The sequence below is a fragment of the Scophthalmus maximus genome, chromosome 13 (assembly GCF_022379125.1).
Source record: "Scophthalmus maximus strain ysfricsl-2021 chromosome 13, ASM2237912v1, whole genome shotgun sequence".
NCBI classification, from domain to species: domain Eukaryota; kingdom Metazoa; phylum Chordata; class Actinopteri; order Pleuronectiformes; family Scophthalmidae; genus Scophthalmus; species Scophthalmus maximus.
In genome coordinates this window covers 717,501-734,048 of record NC_061527.1, presented here as the reverse complement: position 1 = coordinate 734,048, position 16,548 = coordinate 717,501, and the positions used below count along the sequence as shown (strand labels likewise).

The following is a 16,548-nucleotide window of genomic DNA, read 5'->3' as shown; positions in this document are numbered from 1 at the left end:
TTCTCTACCTGGTGGCTTCTCCCCGTGTCATAAGGATCATCATCATAATAACAATAACAATCATAATCATGATCATAACGCGTGATGCGCTCGGTGTGTGAAGTGAACGTACCGAGACAGACGACGGACGTCAGAAGAAGTCTGGAGGAATTCATGATGAACGGAGTTGACGGAGAAAGTTAACTGGAGTTCCTCGACGGGTTTTATCAGATCAGGGAACTGTCACCAAGTTTTATAGAGACAGAGCCCCGCCCCCCCGAGACTAACTTTATTTCACACACACACACACACACACACAGTGGTTGGATTCCAGCAACGCCTACAACGATGACATCACCAGTGAAAAAGTGATGAAAGGAAAACTAAAGTGAAACTGTTATTATCATCGTTTACTGCCGAAGAACAGAAGAGTGAACAGACGATGACGAATGACTCACTGACTCCTCCCACTTTTGCCACTGTACTCGATATGATTTAAATGTTTGAGCAGCTTGAAGGAAGACAAGCGTGATACACTGTGAGCTCCTGTTCTTAATGAGTCAGTGGGCTACACTGCTGACTGTGGTGCAGAAGGTCGTGGTTCGATTCCACGTCAACCCAGTGTGGCCCTGAGGCCCCTAAGGTATGATCCCGCCGCTCCCGCCGCTCCCGCCGCTCCCGCCGCTCCCGCCGCTCCCGCCGCTCCCGCCGCTCCCGCCGCTCCCGCCGCTCCCGCCGCTCCCGCCTCACACTGAGATCTGCCGTGTGACCGGGTGGAGGAGCTGCTGCCTGGAAAACTGGGGGGAAAAAACAAAACATTGTTCATTCACAGAGAAGCCAGCGGAGGTTATTTTTAGGAGGAGGAGGAGGAGGAGGAAGAGGAGGAGGAGGAGGAGGAGACAGGCAGCAGACGCCTTTGCAAACATCCCCCCTCCGCTCCACCTCGCTGGGTGTCTGCGTAAAAGCCGTGCGTAATTTTAGCAGCTGCGTGCGGCGCCGCGGGACGGAGACGTTTTCCAGCCAGTTCCACCTCATTGGAAGGACGAAGGGAAAGAAATTCCGCTCTTCTCTCGACGGAGCCGGTTCAACCGATTGACGGACCGGGCGGAGCCGGTGGATCAGATCGGAGGCGTCGTCGTTGCTGCTGGGGATTCAGAACTTATTATTACTATACATTTTTATTATCAATTATACATTTTTATTATCAATTATATATTTTTTTGGAGGAGGAGGCCGGACACCGAGCGAGCGTGTCCATCAGGTGAAGAGAGAGAGAGAGAGAGAGAGAGAGAGAGAGAGAGCGTCAGACCCGCCCAGCAGAGGTGAGACAGACAGAACACCTTCACTGACCGGAATAACATGTGATGATGATGATGATGATGATGGTAATGATGATGATGATGATGATGATGGTGATGATTATGATGGTGATGATGATCGTGATGATGATGGTGATGGTGATGGTGATGATTATGATGATGATGGTGATGATGATGATTATGATGGTGATGATGATGATGATGATGGTGATGATGGCGATGATGGTGATGATGATGGCGATGATGGTGATGATGATGATGATGGTGATGGTGATGGTGATGGTGATGATGATGGTGATGATGATGGTGATGATGATGTTGATGATGGCAATGATGGTGATGATGATGATGATGGTGATGATGGTGATGGTGATGATGATGGCGATGATGATGGTGATGATGGTGATGATGATGGTGATGATGGTGATGATGGTGATTATGATGGTGATGGTGATGGTGATGATGATGATGATGGTGATTATGATGGTGATGGTGATGATGATGATGATGGTGATGATGGTGATGGTGATGATGATGGCGATGATGATGGTGATGATGGCAATGATGGTGATGGTGATGATGGCAATGATGGTGATTATGATGGTGATGGTGATGATGATGATGATGGTGATGATGGCGATGATGGTGATGATGATGATGGCGATGATGGTGATGATGATGGTGATGGTGATGGTGATAATGATGATGGTGATGGTGATGATGATGGCGATGATAATGGTGATGATGGCGATGATGATGGTGATGATGATGGTGATGATGGTGATGATCTGAATCCAGAACCGTCGATCGCACCTGTGCAACAATGGAGCGACTGAATAATCGTCTGTGGTTCATGGTCTGTTTTTATCAAAAGCTCCAGACTCTAATTAACGTTTGTCCTTGTCACACATCAGACCGTGTGTGTGTGTGTGTGTGTGTTTAATGTGCCCCCGTGTATTTTGATAATGAAATAATTCCCTATAATGAGCAACAATAACCATTAATGTTCTGACAGTGTGTTCAGTGTCTTTATATCCATCTGTTCGCTGTGGGCTCATATGTTCATCTTCATGTCTTTAACATGTTTGCATATGTTCTTCATTATTAGGCTGTGATTGTTGTGTTGTGAATGTTTTGTATCAGTGGCTCTCAGGCAGTTCTTATTTTTTGTATCAGTGCTTTTACTCTTACGTATTATCACTAGCATCATATTCCTGTTTCTGCACGATTATAATCTTTAATTTGGAGCAGTTGCTGTTACTGTGAGAGTGCAGACTTCAGATGGAACTCGTGATTTCCTGGTTTACGTTGTGAGTGGGACGTCCTGGTTGAGGTGGTTAAGCTGTGACATCACCGCTGCCAGGCAACAACAACAACCACAACAACATGGATGCTCATGTTAACATTACTGTCATCGCCTCGAAGCTGCAGAGGCTAAAGATTTTGCAATTCAGCAGGCGCATAGCCGGATATTAGGAATATTTACATTTTCCTCAGACGTGTCATATAATCACAAAGATAAACTCCTTATGACATAAATTACAATATTAATTTACCATCCAATGCGAAAATTCACCATTTCTGACAGCGTCAGCAAACATTCGGGAACTTTTTTAGAAAATTTCCACGCGCTGATATTGATTTTCAATTCAAGTTCATTCTGTAACCATGACCCCATTTGAACTACTATGAAATGACACTTGTTGTGTGTTGATGGCATGAATCCAGGTGCTAGTTTGTAAATCCAAAGTTTGACATTGTCACAATCCCCGCAGCGGCTGTAGCTGCTCACAGTTTGATTCATGCTGCAGTTTTATCTCCGTTTTTGGTCTCCACCTCCTCCCGAGGGGAACGTCAGCCTCTTCAGCTGCTGAACGCTGCACCGTGCTTCACGATGCTCACTCGCTCACTGACTGTGTCTGCGGCTGTTCGCTGCCCAGCAGCTGGACGACAGAACAGGAACGACTGAGACCAGACGAACCAGACGGCAAATGTGATGCGAAGCAGAAACTAGAGGGTTCAAAAAAGAGAAAAGAGGCTAAACAAAACCAGACAGATTCACGAACAACAACACGTGAAACGTTGCTCAGTGTCATTTCAAACGTAACCTCGTCATTTTTGTCAGTTTCTACTGTGAAGGTGTTTAAAGAAAAAATCCAAACGGTTGAGATCAGTCAGTGCGATGGAGACTCGGTCTCTTCTGTCTCATAAACAATAGATACCATGACGAGTCTGGAGTAGGAAGCAGCGGCTCGGAAGATCTGCAGCAGACAATTTCTCCATTTGTCTGCACAAGCCGACTGTTCTGGATCGGAAGAAAGATTCTTTCTTTGCTCACAGAAGAAAAGTCAGTGATTCTCCAGCACGTGGCTTCAGAACGAATCACTGGAGAACAGCAACATACAAATCCGCAGCTTCCACGAGCTTGAATTATCACTTCAGGCGTATTTTTGTCCGTCCGTCCGGTCTCCGACAGAGCGGATGAGCCTCCACTGACACGGCCACATTGAGCCCAGCAGGATCTTCAGCCCTGTGCACACTGACCTCTACCTGTCTGCAAGGTCGACTGCTGCTCGCGTTTGGCTTCGTTTGACTTGACAGGTGAAGTGTTGCAGGAAGTCTTTGTTTTGCGCCGTGTCTGTTTGTTTGACTCGCTGCGGGTTTTGTGTCGGCTGCTTGTGCTGAATCATATTTGGCTGCAGCTCGTCGCCGAGCAGAGTGAAAACTTCTGAAATGTCACGACGGAGGAGGAGGGGGAGCAGATCGGAGCTGTTTTCGGCTCATTGAAAAGATTTAATTTGCCGTCGAAGAAACATCATAAAAAAACAGTTAAACTGTTTCTGCCTTCTTTAAAACCCAGGTGGCTGTTGACATGTTGTTTGTCGTGGTACATCGAACAGGAAAAAATACATAAATAGACACTTTTATGCTTTTACGCGACCACATCTGAACCCTACACTGCCCCCTACTGTTCATGTGCGTATTGCATCTTTCGGACGTGTAGAACACGCGAGGCAGCCGCGATGCGTACGCACAGTTAAATACAAGTGTATCTCCGACCCAACGATGAACTGTAATGAGTTTAACAGTGCCATCATCAGGTCAACATTTGAATTTGTCCAGTATTTAAGTTTGAGAAAATGGAAGAGACTGCAATTGTAAAAGCGTTGAAGAGAGAAGTGTTTGTGTGTTCCAGATGGCGAAGGCAGACCAGCGTTTCGGCCAGCGGGACGGCTCGGACCAGAACTTTGACTACATGTTCAAGCTGCTGATCATCGGCAACAGCAGCGTGGGGAAGACGTCCTTCCTGTTCCGCTACGCCGACGACTCCTTCAGCAACTCCTTCGTCAGCACCGTGGGCATCGACTTCAAGGTGAAGACGGTGTATCGCAACGACAAGAGGATCAAGCTGCAGATCTGGGTGAGGGGACGGGTGTTGGTCCCATATAGTTACACAACACCGCATATTTTTAATAAGTTCTCAGAATCATAATCAGCCTTTCAGGATAGAGTCTTGTGAAAGCTTGTTAGCCAAATGCTAGTGGAAACCAATGGAAACATGATTAGTATCAGTGAGTGCTGTTCGTCTCCTGTCTTAAGGTTTTTAGTTTTTTCAATTAATTCAATTCAATCGGGCCATTCCTCAATTCATCGTGTTCACTCATCATTCACATCTTTCTGAAGATAGAAGCGCTTGTTGAATCGGACGTGTCTCACAGTGTAACTGTTACACCGCAGATGTACGGTGACACAATGTGACACACGAGAGTGTAACATGATGTTCAGCTCCGAGTCGACCACGAGCTGCCGGGGACGAGGAGAACAGACGCAGACTCCTCTCTCTCTCGGCTCCAGCTCACATCATCAGTGGTGATGTTGTTGCCATGGCAGCAGCTCTTCACGCTCACTCAGTCTCTCGCCAAAATACACACACACACACGCACACACACACACACACACACACACACACACACACACACACACACACACAACTGTCTTCAGTGGCAATTAAAGAGACCTCTTGGGGCGAAGAGGTTGAGACCAGGCACGGGACAGAGGAGCCTGGAGGGGGGAGGGTGGTGTGTGTGTGTGTGTGTGTGTGTGTGTGTGTGTGTGTGTGTGTGTGTGTGTGCGTGTGGATGTGTGTGTGTGTGTGTGTGTGTGTGTGTGTGTGTGTGTGCGTGTGGATGTGTGTGTGTGTGTGTGTGTGTGTGTGTGTGTGTGTGTGCGTGTGGATGTGTGTGTGTGTGCGCTGATTGATTCAAACTGAAAGCACAGAGATGTCTACGAATAGACTCAAAACACACACACACACACACACACACACACACACACACACAAACAGTGACAGATGAATTAAACAGCCTCCATATTTTGCAACAGTGATCACTAATGCTATCGTAGCTTAGCCACAGGCGTGTCATCAAAGCATGATGGGGGTCGGAGGTCACACAGATCCCAGTTTGTCTCTATTTGAATCTGTGGACGTGTTAAACTGGTGTCTGATCTTCTGTCCTGTGTTTTTTCGTTGAGTGATCCGATCAGTGGTCGTCTGATCTGTCGTCGTGTTTGTTATTTCACCGCTCGTGTCTCCAGGGAAACAGAACTCGAAGCCAAATCAAACATTCAGAACGGGTGCAGTATTAGCTTAGCTTAGCATGTTGGTATAAGGGCTTATGCCCTCTCACTGTAAACAGAATATAGTGTCCAGCAGTTTATTACACAGACGATCTGATGTCCAGAATAACATTAAAAAACAACAGCACAGTGGATATTCTTGGTCCCCAGAGGACGAATCCTGATGATTGTGGTTGTGTCTTGTCCAGTGTCAGGATCCAGAAGTGTTTCTGTTGTTTTCCTTCCTCTGCGTCTCTGGTGTTGATCTCCAGTCCGATGATGTGATCCAACGAAGCCTGAAGCAACTTTTTGTGTCGCGTCACTCACTTGACTTCGGCCACTGCCAACGCTAGTGCTAACTCCAACCAACAGATACGTTTGTTCACAAATGACCTGGTCATCCCACTTTTCTCCTTTTTGGTTCCGTCTCTCTGACGTACAGAAGTTGTATCACACAACTGATTATAAGTTTTTCCTCCGTTTCTGATTCCTGGGGATGTGAAGGAGAATTCTATTCATGTCCCCCAGCAGCTACTTGTGTCTCTTCAGTTCCTGTTTGGTGTGAACGTGCCTTTAAAAAGTTCTGAGTCATCAGTATGTTGGTTGGTCTGTCGAACACTTTCATACGGTTGCGTTGATCGACACTTGGACCTCTGGAGGACGTTCGCGGAGATTGTGACCTAAAGTTCCAGCGTCGACGCCCTTGTGACGTTACGTTTCTGTCTCCAGGACACGGCGGGCCAGGAGCGATACCGCACCATCACCACGGCGTACTACCGCGGCGCCATGGGCTTCATCCTCATGTACGACATCACCAACGAGGAGTCCTTCAACGCCGTCCAGGACTGGTACGTGATTGGACGGGAACTTGGGTTTGAAGCAAAACAAGAAGTTCTGATTGAAGTCTGACAGAGCTGCTGAGTGTTTGTGTGTGTGCGTCTGCAGGGCCACTCAGATCAAGACGTACTCGTGGGATAACGCCCAGGTGATCATGGTGGGCAACAAGTGCGACATGGACGAGGAGAGAGTCGTGCCTCCGGAGAAAGGAAAACACCTCGCGGACCAGCTGGGTGAGGCTGCTCAATGCTCTCTGTCCTGGATGTCAGGTGCTAAATAAACACCACAGAAAACAGAACTCTAACACCGCCCAGAGGGGCTCATGTCACCACGTAGGTGTCACTGGGAGTATTATGTTTTCTCTTGTGATGATCTCCTCGACATAACATCACAGGTTTAAGTTCTGCCCATCGATGATATTTACATCCTCTAACAGAAATCAGGCTTTTTAAAAACTCCGATGAAATGTACCTAGTTACACTTGAAAAACTTGAGTTGAACTCCAGGAGAGAGGGATGTCACCTCAGGATGTGTGCATCCGTTGGCCTGTTGCCCCGGGGACAGTGAGACCTTCTCATTACCAACTGGTTTTCGGCTCCGCTGCCGTTTCTTGACTTTCACCAGACGTGAATCAATGTACACACCTCAGGCTGCGCAGAGTCAAACAGTTTGTTCTGACAACTCTGTTCACACACAATTTGGAGAGATTACACACCAGGTCACTGGAGGACTTCTGTCATAACAAAGAGGTCATTATAAGGTCATATTGTAAACGTGTACAAAGGGATGAATTGAGTTTTTCCCATGAAAAATGTCAACACGACGCGACCGATCGTTTAACCAGCCACATTCAAACAAAAGTCTTACTGAGGGACTTGTATATTTGTGAAGTGGGAAGAAAACTGTGAGCACAGCAAACACACGCTGAGAGGCTCAAATAGATGAAGCCACGCCCAACATTAGTCTTTAAAAGCCTTGATCTGTTTAAAGGAGACATGTTCAGGTCCATAATGTTAGTCTGTAAAGGTTCACAGGCTCTAATGTTCAGTGACCACATCTGTCTCTTTAAGGCCCCTCCCTCCCAAAGACGCCCAATCTGCTCTGATTGGTCAAACAGGAAGTTTCGGCCTTTGCTCTCCCTTCACCTGGCTTTTGTGTTGTTCCATTATACCTCGGACCTCGGGGGTTATCGCTCCATTATAATCTCCGACCTTCGAGACGTAAGTTGCAACTGGAACGCCCCTCCGAGTCGAACATTTCAACTCAGAAGGTCGGAGGAAACCTCACCCTGACTTCCGAGCTTGGAGATCCGAGTTCCCAGGTGTAATTGGACGCAGCATTTGTTTTGGGGCATGTCGGACGAGTCGCTATCGGTCCGCCTGCTGCACAATACGTCTCCTGTAATGGATCCGATCCATCGCCGGACGACAACAGGAAATGCGAATGATTTTGCAAGTTACAGATTTTCTTTAAAACTTTAAAAACACTTTCTCTACCCTTGAGAAAGCGTTGCTGTAACGACGGCTAACAAAGCCACATGTTTTCCCGTGTGCTCCCGCAGGCTTCGAGTACTACGAGGCGAGTGCCAAGGAGAACGTCAACGTGAGGCAGGTCTTCGAGCGCCTGGTGGACATCATCTGTGTGAAGATGTCGGAGCGCGTGGACGTGGAGGTGCCGGCGGCTCCGGGGGTCAAGCCCACCAGACTGACCGACAAGCCCGCCCAGCTGCCTCAGAAGTGCTGCTGATGGTCCGTCGCCTGTCGACAACCCCTCCGCTGTCGCCCCCCCCCCCCCCCCCCCTTCAATTTCTATGGTACATAAAAAAAGAACACAAAACAGATTAACTATCGTCACATTCCTCAACACTCTCTCTGCTTCAGTCTGTGCTTGTGAGCAGTCAACATCAGTAGACCTCTGCTCACATCGGCTATCCAGCCCCCCCCCCCCCCCCCCCCCCCCCCCCCCCAGGAAATGCTAACTAGAAGTTCCACCTGTGACTTTAGCGCAGTTTAGATGATGATGTTTAAGCCTAGGTGATGTTATGAGGAGAACCCAGCGCCCTGACAGAGGAGGTTTATATGGGTTGGTCATGTCATGTCAGAGTTTATTTACCAGTTTCACATAAAAAGCGTTCATGTCCACATAAAAGTAAAGTTCGGTCTTGGCACCAAAGCTATTCTGAAGTGTCTCATTGACTAAGAATCTCCTATAATGAAAGATAAGGACAGCAGCTCGAGAACACCGACAGCTCTGCGTTGTGCGATGACACGAGCGATGAAAGTTACACAAGCTTTAAAGCTTTAGCTTCTTTTATTTTGAAATCTGCGGCTCTTTGGTCCCTTCAGAGGTCAGAACCGTCAGGACGGTCGAACTCCAGGTTTTGTGTATGACATTGTCGACTTGCAGATGAGAAGCCACAGTCATCATGGCTGGGCAACATTATTGAATTCAAATTGTGTCGGAGTTCACCTGGAGCGGGTTCCGTTGGCGATCACAGCACCAACGAGACACTCGCAGCGCCACAGCCGCTCACGATCACACGTTTACAGGTCGCGGCCGCTCACCGAGTCATATCGACTGTTGGCCGCTTCTCCGACAGCTCGTGAGAGTTGGGTCCACGCTGTAAATCAAAATGCCTATAACTGTTCCTGGCCTTACTTAGTGCTGTTTTCTGGCTTGGAAGACGCTTTAGGGCTACACCACCGACGCACAACCCTCAGGCAGGGCTGCAGCCGACATCCAGCGAGTCACAGACTCAACAGACGGGGGCGAGTCCCCAAGCGACACAGCAGCAGTCCGACATGCTACTGCCAAGTGATTTCAACAGCTCAGAGACTGATCAGACTAATCAATAGACCGTATGCACTGGAACCATATTAACGAAATTTGTGTTGCACTTTTCATTAAGAAACGGTCATAAAACAAGGGAATCACATGGAGGCCGTGAAGTGCAAATCACAACGACAAATAGGAAAAACACAACGGCAAAGACTTTTTGATTTGCTGTTGAGATTTGCACTTCAGGGCCTCTGTGGAAACACTTACCTCATGTTAACACCACGGCCATTTTTTTAAGGCCGACATGAATATAATAAATCAATATAATCGAACAACATGTTAATCTACAGAAGCACAATTTGAATTTACCAAAGAATAATTGGGGGGCGGACTTTTCCCTCGTAATTATGACTTCTGCATCACAAAAGAGACCCAACGTCCGGTCGAACCTGAGGCGGCAGGTTGCACCTTCTCAAATCTCGAAAGTTGAAATTTGTCTTTTGTTGTTAAACTTCCGCATGAGGTTCACTGGTGTTTCCCAAGACTCAGAAACCAAACTGAACAAACAAACAAAGATCAACTCCTCGGGTCCAGAGCCTGTCGACTAGCAGGGGCTGCAGCCCTGCTTCACGGTGGCTTGTAGCTTTTTGCACAGGCCGACAACCCGACGCCACACTGACGGGGTTTATACTCACACATGCAACATGTGAGCAGAGCTGACGAGTGAAGAGCACATGGTTCTCTCCTTCCCCCGTTAGCAGGTGTTGTCACGTATAGTCGTCACGTTTGCAGTGTTTATTACATGAACGTGAGTGTGTGCGTGTGTGCGTGTGATATTAGAGCCAACATGTTCTGTGGTTGCATATGGTTATCATGATATTTATTGCGTGTTCAGTCGTGAGGGTTTTTGTGTTCGTGTACAGTATCTTTGACGGAAGTGTGATACTTTGATAAAATCACGTCAGCTGAGATACAGTGCGTGTGCATATGAAAGACTGGAGGAAGGAAAAAAAAAGTGCATTTATTATTGAATATTATGAAGATAGAAATAAAACAATGTCCTGCCAAATTGTTAAACAGGCGACCACAGCCGGACATCTGTGTGTGACTCCCCACCACGTGTCTTCATATTGATGAAAACGTACAATAATGTTGACATTGTCTTCATATGATTATTTTTTAAAGTGAATTTGTAAATGATAGAATTAGAAAATCATACTGGTGTTGTACGAATTAATGCATTTATTTTTTATGCTGTGTATACCATGGACAAATTATATATATAGAAAGTTTATGTAAACTTGTCGTCTTACAGTTCGCTCCTATACAGGGGGGAGAAGCACAAAGTGATTGTACAAAAATATTGTGAATGTTTGTATATTATAGATGCAATTTAGTATAATAAAAAAAATCACAATCTTTAATCATAACATTTGTCTGTTTTTCTGTTTTTTTCTCTGGGGCCTTTTGTGATGTTTTTGTCTCGTTCTAGTTCAGATTTAATCTCTAGTTTTTCTCCACTGGTGCCACTGACTCCCTGGGAAAGTTTATTCCAGGAGGAGCGGTGAGGATTCCGAAGTCGCTGTGGAAGAATGAACCAGCTCTTCACCCTCGTGCTGAGGGGATCACGGTTGACAGAAGCACCAGCTCCAACAAGAAGCTGGAGTGGAAAAGACATGGTTTAATAGAAAGGAGAGATTGGAAGGATTAGATTTAGTCTCACTAAACTCAATTCAATTATTGCATCACATTAATAATGGAAACTGTGAGATCTGCAACCAATCATAGACTGTCTGTGGAACATGTATTTTTATTTGAAAACAATATGTTCATGAGGAACACGGTTTAGCAACACAGATAGAGCAATCTTCACAAAAAAAGTCAACGATCAGGGAACAACGTTATGAAACATAACTAAACTTAACAAAACTTAAATATATATATATATATATATATATATATATATATATTTATGTGCATATATTTATCAATCCCCACCCAACCCTTACACTCAGAAAGAGAGGAGAATCATTTTTTAAGTAAATAAATAAATGATCAATAATAACAAATAAGTAAGAAAAAATAACAAAAATAACAAAATAGAAAATAGAAAAACCCCCGAAAAAACAAGTATTGATGTACAGAAACATAAGTTCACCCGTGCACGTGGAGAATTTATGAAACATCTTCACTGATCTACAAGATCGTGGAGTGAAAACAAGAACCTGAGGCTCTAACACAACAGCAGGTGGCAATAACGCTCCAGCTGGTTACACTTAAAGAACCAAAGAAGAAGACGAGGACCAATCAGAAGCACCTTCAGTCTGTGATCGACGTGCTCTCAGCGAATCACGGGCTTTGTTTTGGCTCAGCGCTTCCGGCCGGGACTTGCGCAGAGAGACTAGACACTTCAGACTGTAAGCTAACGGAAACAAAAGGTGACGATTAATCTGTTTTCTATTTAATAAACCTGACAACGAACAAAACGTGTTGTCTCGTGTTTGTGCCGTAACGTTTCTCCGAGCAGCCGCGGGTTGAATGAAACTCACCGCGGCTCAGACTGTGGTGGCTGAACTACAGGATTATCGAAGGCTAACGTGGGAGCTAACCGAGTTAGCATCTCACCCTGCCGGTTAAACACCGGTTAAGTTTGACCGTTAACGAGGTGATGAGTCTTTTTCTGAATATTGTACGTTATCCTGTCATCTTCGTGACGTTTGGGACGTTGTCGTTCGTTCAACTGTCTCGGTAAACGGACGTCTCTCTGACGCACAGGCGTTAAAGTCTCGTGTCACCGAACTGCGTTTAAAAAACCTTAGATTTTTGATTCTGCCTCTTATCAGCGAATTAATACGAGACTAAAATATGAGTCGAGATAGTTTCAAAATGACAAGATGAGTCGCTCTTCAATTCGGCACCATGTATATATGTATATATTATTTTAAAAGCTACGTTGAACACGTCAGATTATTGTCATTGACCTGTATGATGTGACAGCCGCTTCCTGCTAAAAGCTCATATTTATTATTACTGACTGAAACAGGAAGTTCACACTTATTAACGTTTATCAAAACAGGTTCAGATTAAAAGACACCAAAAACACAAAGAAGCTCTGTCCTAAGGTATTTATTAGTGTAAATGTAAAGTGGGAAAAACATTCAAATTCCTTTAAAAACGACTGAATCTCTGAACTGAGTCTCTGCTGTTTTACCTGATCTCCTCTGCGTTTGACTTTAAGATAAAAGATGAACACAACTTCGTCTGAGCATCATATTCAACGTCCAGTGACGTGGAAAACAAATCTTGAAATGAGAGAAACAAAGTCTGAGGTGTCCACATACTTCTGGCCATATGGAATACTAGTAATGCATATTTTCTGCCAAACGATGATGCACGTGCCCGATTTACAGACCTATATGTATATTCACATACATGTATGTTCTTTTTCTTCACGTGTAGTCACTGTAGCACTCCAGAGGAGAAACATGCCTCAGACCAACAAGTCTCAGAGCGCCGGCTGTGCACCGGGACAGGCGTCCGCCCCGGACCAGGGCGAGCCGCCGCCACCGGCGTCAGCAGACGACTCCAGGACCCAGGCGGCTGCCGCCAGCGACGACGATGACGTAGAGATCATCAAATCACCCAGTGACCCAAAGAAATACAGGTGCGAGACGAGAAGCATCTGTTTTTTTAAAATGTCAGCAGACGCCAACGCGTCCCGAGGTCGACTGAGGCTCCGACTGTCGGGACGAACTTCACGATCCCAACGGTTTTTAATTTGTTGAAGGTTTTTTCACAAAAATAAAGGATGGGGGGTCGGTGTGAGAGACGGGAGACTTTGATGGACATGTCAACTTGTCAAAGTTTATGTTTGCTCATATGAAAACGATGCAGAAAAGACTTGCATTTTATATAAAAAGAATAGTTCTATATATTTTGTTTTATTTGTGTTTTTTGTTTTTATTCATAGCAATTTTTTACTGAAGTTTATGGTTAAACTCAGAGATAATGTCGTCCTCTTCTCTCTCTGCAGGTACATCGAGCTGAGCAACGGTCTGCGAGCGCTCCTCATCTCCGACTTCAGCGGCTCCGACATGAAGGACGAAAACGGAGAGGACAAGGCGAGTGAGGAGGAGGAGGAGGAGGAGGGGAAAGGGGAAGACGAAGGGGACTCTGGCGAGGGGTCGGAGGAGGACGAGGAGGACAAGGAAGAAGCGGAGCAGGACAGCGACTTTGAGGAGCTGGACGAGGAGAACACAGAGGAGAAGAAGAAGGGAGGGAGCTCCGAGAAGCAGGTGGGCTGACGTGATAATGTGTTTCCCTCTAGCCGTCATGTGGGTGCTGATTGTTTTTTCCGTGTGTGCGCTTCCAGGCGGCAGCGGCTCTGTGCATCAGCGTGGGGAGCTTCAGTGACCCGGACGACCTGCCCGGCCTCGCCCACTTCCTGGAACACAGTGAGTCAAGGGCTGGAGAGAAACTGAGGGTCGGTCGGGGTGTTGGAACGTTCTTAAGTATCAGATCAAAACATGGAGTTCGCTTGAATTAAACTTCAGTATCATTCAGTATCGGGTGTTATGCATCATGTGATTCAGTGGAATCTGCCTTTTACTTTCTGGGGCAGTGGAAATTCTCGTCGTGCTTTAGCTTTGTGTCATTATACCAAGAACCGAGCAACTGTGTTATGACACTGGGAGGCGCAGTTCCACCACTAAAGGCTCAGTAATAAACCCACGGGCTCTGACCAACACGGGCCTGAGAGGCTTCACGTTTCCCCTTCAGCGACACAGCGACACATTTTATTATGTACGGTAAATCAGGCCTGTGTGTGTGTGTGTGTGTGTGTGTGTGTGTGTGTGTGTGTGTAAATTTTGCAGAATACCTGACCTGGAGAAAATCCTTTTCCTGCATCTTTGACTAAATTCTTTTTTTTCTTTTCTTTTATGTTTCTCTCTCTCCCTGCTGTTCGTTCAGTGGTGTTCATGGGCAGTGAGAAATACCCGGCGGAGAACGGTTTTGACGCCTTCCTGAAGAAGCACGGAGGAAGTGACAATGCCTCCACCGACTGCGAGAGAACCATCTTTCAGTTCGACGTGCAGAGGAAGTATTTCAGAGAGGCGCTCGACAGGTGAGAGTCTGCGACGTCTTCTGCTTCCTCATTTTTCATCTACTTCCTTTATCTGAATAGCTACAGATGAATGAAGTGTTGATTGACTAATACTGTTGTGTTTCAGGTGGGCTCAGTTCTTCATCTGTCCTCTGATGATTGAAGACGCCATTGACAGAGAGGTGGAGGCCGTGGACAGCGGTGAGTCCAACCTGAGACTCATTAAATGTGTCTGATGGTTTTCATGAATTATTCTCTGCGATCAAAGAGATCAAACATTCCTGGCTCCGCCCCCTTTTTCCAGATCCACACCAACACATATCGGGGCAGTTAGCGACTCTTTTAATGCAACACTCGATTTGTAAAAATCAGTGAATATTTCCTCACAGTCCGTTAGCTGTTTGCTCTGTGCGGAAAAATATCTGTCAATAAACACCAATCCTAGAAAAACAAAAAATTGATAAACAACGGTACAAATAAAGAAAACCAACTCCACTCTCTTCTCTCTTGTCATTCACCTCCGTCGTGACTCTGTGTCCTGTGTCCAGAGTATCAGCTGGCGAGGCCGTCGGACGCGCACCGGAAGGAGATGCTGTTCGGGAGTCTGGCAAAACCTGGACACCCTATGAGCAAATTCTGCTGGGGTAAGAACACACACACACACACAGACACACACACTGTTTGTTTTTGTGGAACACGACACAGATCTTACTTTACGTTGTACGTGACTAGATTTTTAGATTTCTGTTTCTTATCGTTTTCTTTTTTATTCAGCTCAGAGGAAACATCATCGTCTTTTGTGCAGAGTAACAGTTATAATGTCATAAATCATTAACAACAACAACTGAAAACATGGCTCCTCAGTTGAGCTGAGGAAAAACAAACAAAACTCTGGTTTGTGTGTAAACTTTTTTTTTTAAGTTAAAATGAAAAATGGAATAAAAAAGATTTTGATTACAAGATTTTTCGTGTTTCTAATGGAGGCAAACGTCACATGAAACTTCAATATCTCAAGATTCTTTCTGTTCGAGCTGTTTCTGTCTTTGATACATATATGATGTCACTTTGACAATTTAATCAAAATAAAAACATGCCGTTCATATCCACTGGTTGATGGCTATATTTCATCTTTATCATAATAAATGTACTGTAAAGAAAAAACTCATTTCGGTGAAGTTGTGTGTTTACAGAGGAGATGAAACCTCAACATTGACTCAGTTCATTTCTCCTCACAAGATAAAAATGTTTTCCCGAACTTTTCTATCTTTGTCGTTTAACAGATGTTGTTGTTGTTCCCACCAGGAAACGCTCAGACATTAAAACACGAGCCCAGAGAGAAACAGATCAACACGTACCAGCGGCTAAGGCACTTCTGGAGGAGATATTACTCTGCTCACTACATGACGCTCGCCGTTCAGTCCAAAGGTACGGAGCTTTTTTAAAAAGATGGCCGCCTCGTCAAAGCTGCCGTGAAACGTAACCGCAAGAAAATTCTGTCACGTTGAGAGGGAAGGTTCACTCAATGTGAGATCTTTGGGCTCTGGACTGTTAATAGTTAAAGTAACTGATAATGGACAGTATAAATTATGTAACAGGGAACATTAAAAACGGTTCTGAGTGGTGAGTTGTGATTGGTTTGTTGAAAGTGAGATTCAGAGGAAGAGAGCAGCAGTAGAGAAAAGTCCTGTGAGCCCGGGGCCTGTGCTAACGTGTCAGCAACCCCCAGGTGTTAGCATAATTATGATCATGGTCACATTCTGATTCTTTTGTTCTGCAGAGACGCTGGACACTCTGGAGCAGTGGGTGAGAGAAATCTTCATCAACGTTCCCAAAAAGTACGACGACGGAACACACACGCTCTCATTTTAAAACTAATAATGACAACAATAACAATCTGATCGCAGAATGAAAAGT

At 45.6% G+C, this 16,548-nt stretch overlaps 2 protein-coding genes and 1 long non-coding RNA gene across 6 annotated transcripts in view; 2 read left to right on the top strand and 1 right to left on the bottom strand.

Annotated features, from left to right (window-relative positions):
* The first annotated feature begins 410 nt into the window (after positions 1-410).
* Positions 411-10,960, top strand: rab3b (RAB3B, member RAS oncogene family). 3 transcript variants are annotated; one of them, XM_035647477.2, is made up of 5 exons: positions 411-622; positions 4,495-4,719; positions 6,645-6,763; positions 6,861-6,985; positions 8,314-10,960. In XM_035647477.2, exons 2-5 carry the CDS (start codon positions 4,495-4,497, stop codon positions 8,496-8,498), a joined length of 654 nt encoding a protein of 217 aa, XP_035503370.1. In that variant the 5' UTR covers positions 411-622; the 3' UTR covers positions 8,499-10,960. The 3 variants fall into 3 exon arrangements, with proteins under 3 accessions (XP_035503370.1, XP_035503369.1, XP_035503371.1); XM_035647476.2 differs by lacking the exon at positions 411-622 and adding an exon at positions 833-1,301; XM_035647478.2 differs by lacking the exon at positions 411-622 and adding an exon at positions 2,490-3,899.
* An 875-nt stretch (positions 10,961-11,835) lies between these two features.
* nrd1b (nardilysin b (N-arginine dibasic convertase)) overlaps positions 11,836-16,548 on the top strand; it is a 14,580-nt gene continuing 9,867 nt past the window's right edge. Inside the window, exons 1-9 of one of the 2 annotated variants that reach the window (XM_035646865.2) lie at positions 11,836-11,968; positions 12,990-13,194; positions 13,564-13,825; positions 13,903-13,984; positions 14,502-14,655; positions 14,762-14,835; positions 15,183-15,278; positions 15,937-16,059; positions 16,412-16,469. In XM_035646865.2, coding sequence (XP_035502758.1) covers positions 13,016-13,194; positions 13,564-13,825; positions 13,903-13,984; positions 14,502-14,655; positions 14,762-14,835; positions 15,183-15,278; positions 15,937-16,059; positions 16,412-16,469 — 1,028 coding nt within the window. In that variant the 5' untranslated portion in view covers positions 11,836-11,968; positions 12,990-13,015. Of the gene's footprint in view, positions 11,969-12,003; positions 12,196-12,989; positions 13,195-13,563; positions 13,826-13,902; positions 13,985-14,501; positions 14,656-14,761; positions 14,836-15,182; positions 15,279-15,936; positions 16,060-16,411; positions 16,470-16,548 lie in introns of those variants that run through there. The other variant, XM_047336828.1, reaches the window with a different exon arrangement.
* Positions 13,725-14,652, bottom strand: LOC118317839. Its single transcript, XR_004795544.2, has 2 exons — positions 14,410-14,652; positions 13,725-14,036 (listed from the first exon to the last, which is right to left on the bottom strand). It is a non-coding gene; the product is annotated as an uncharacterized LOC118317839 (long non-coding RNA).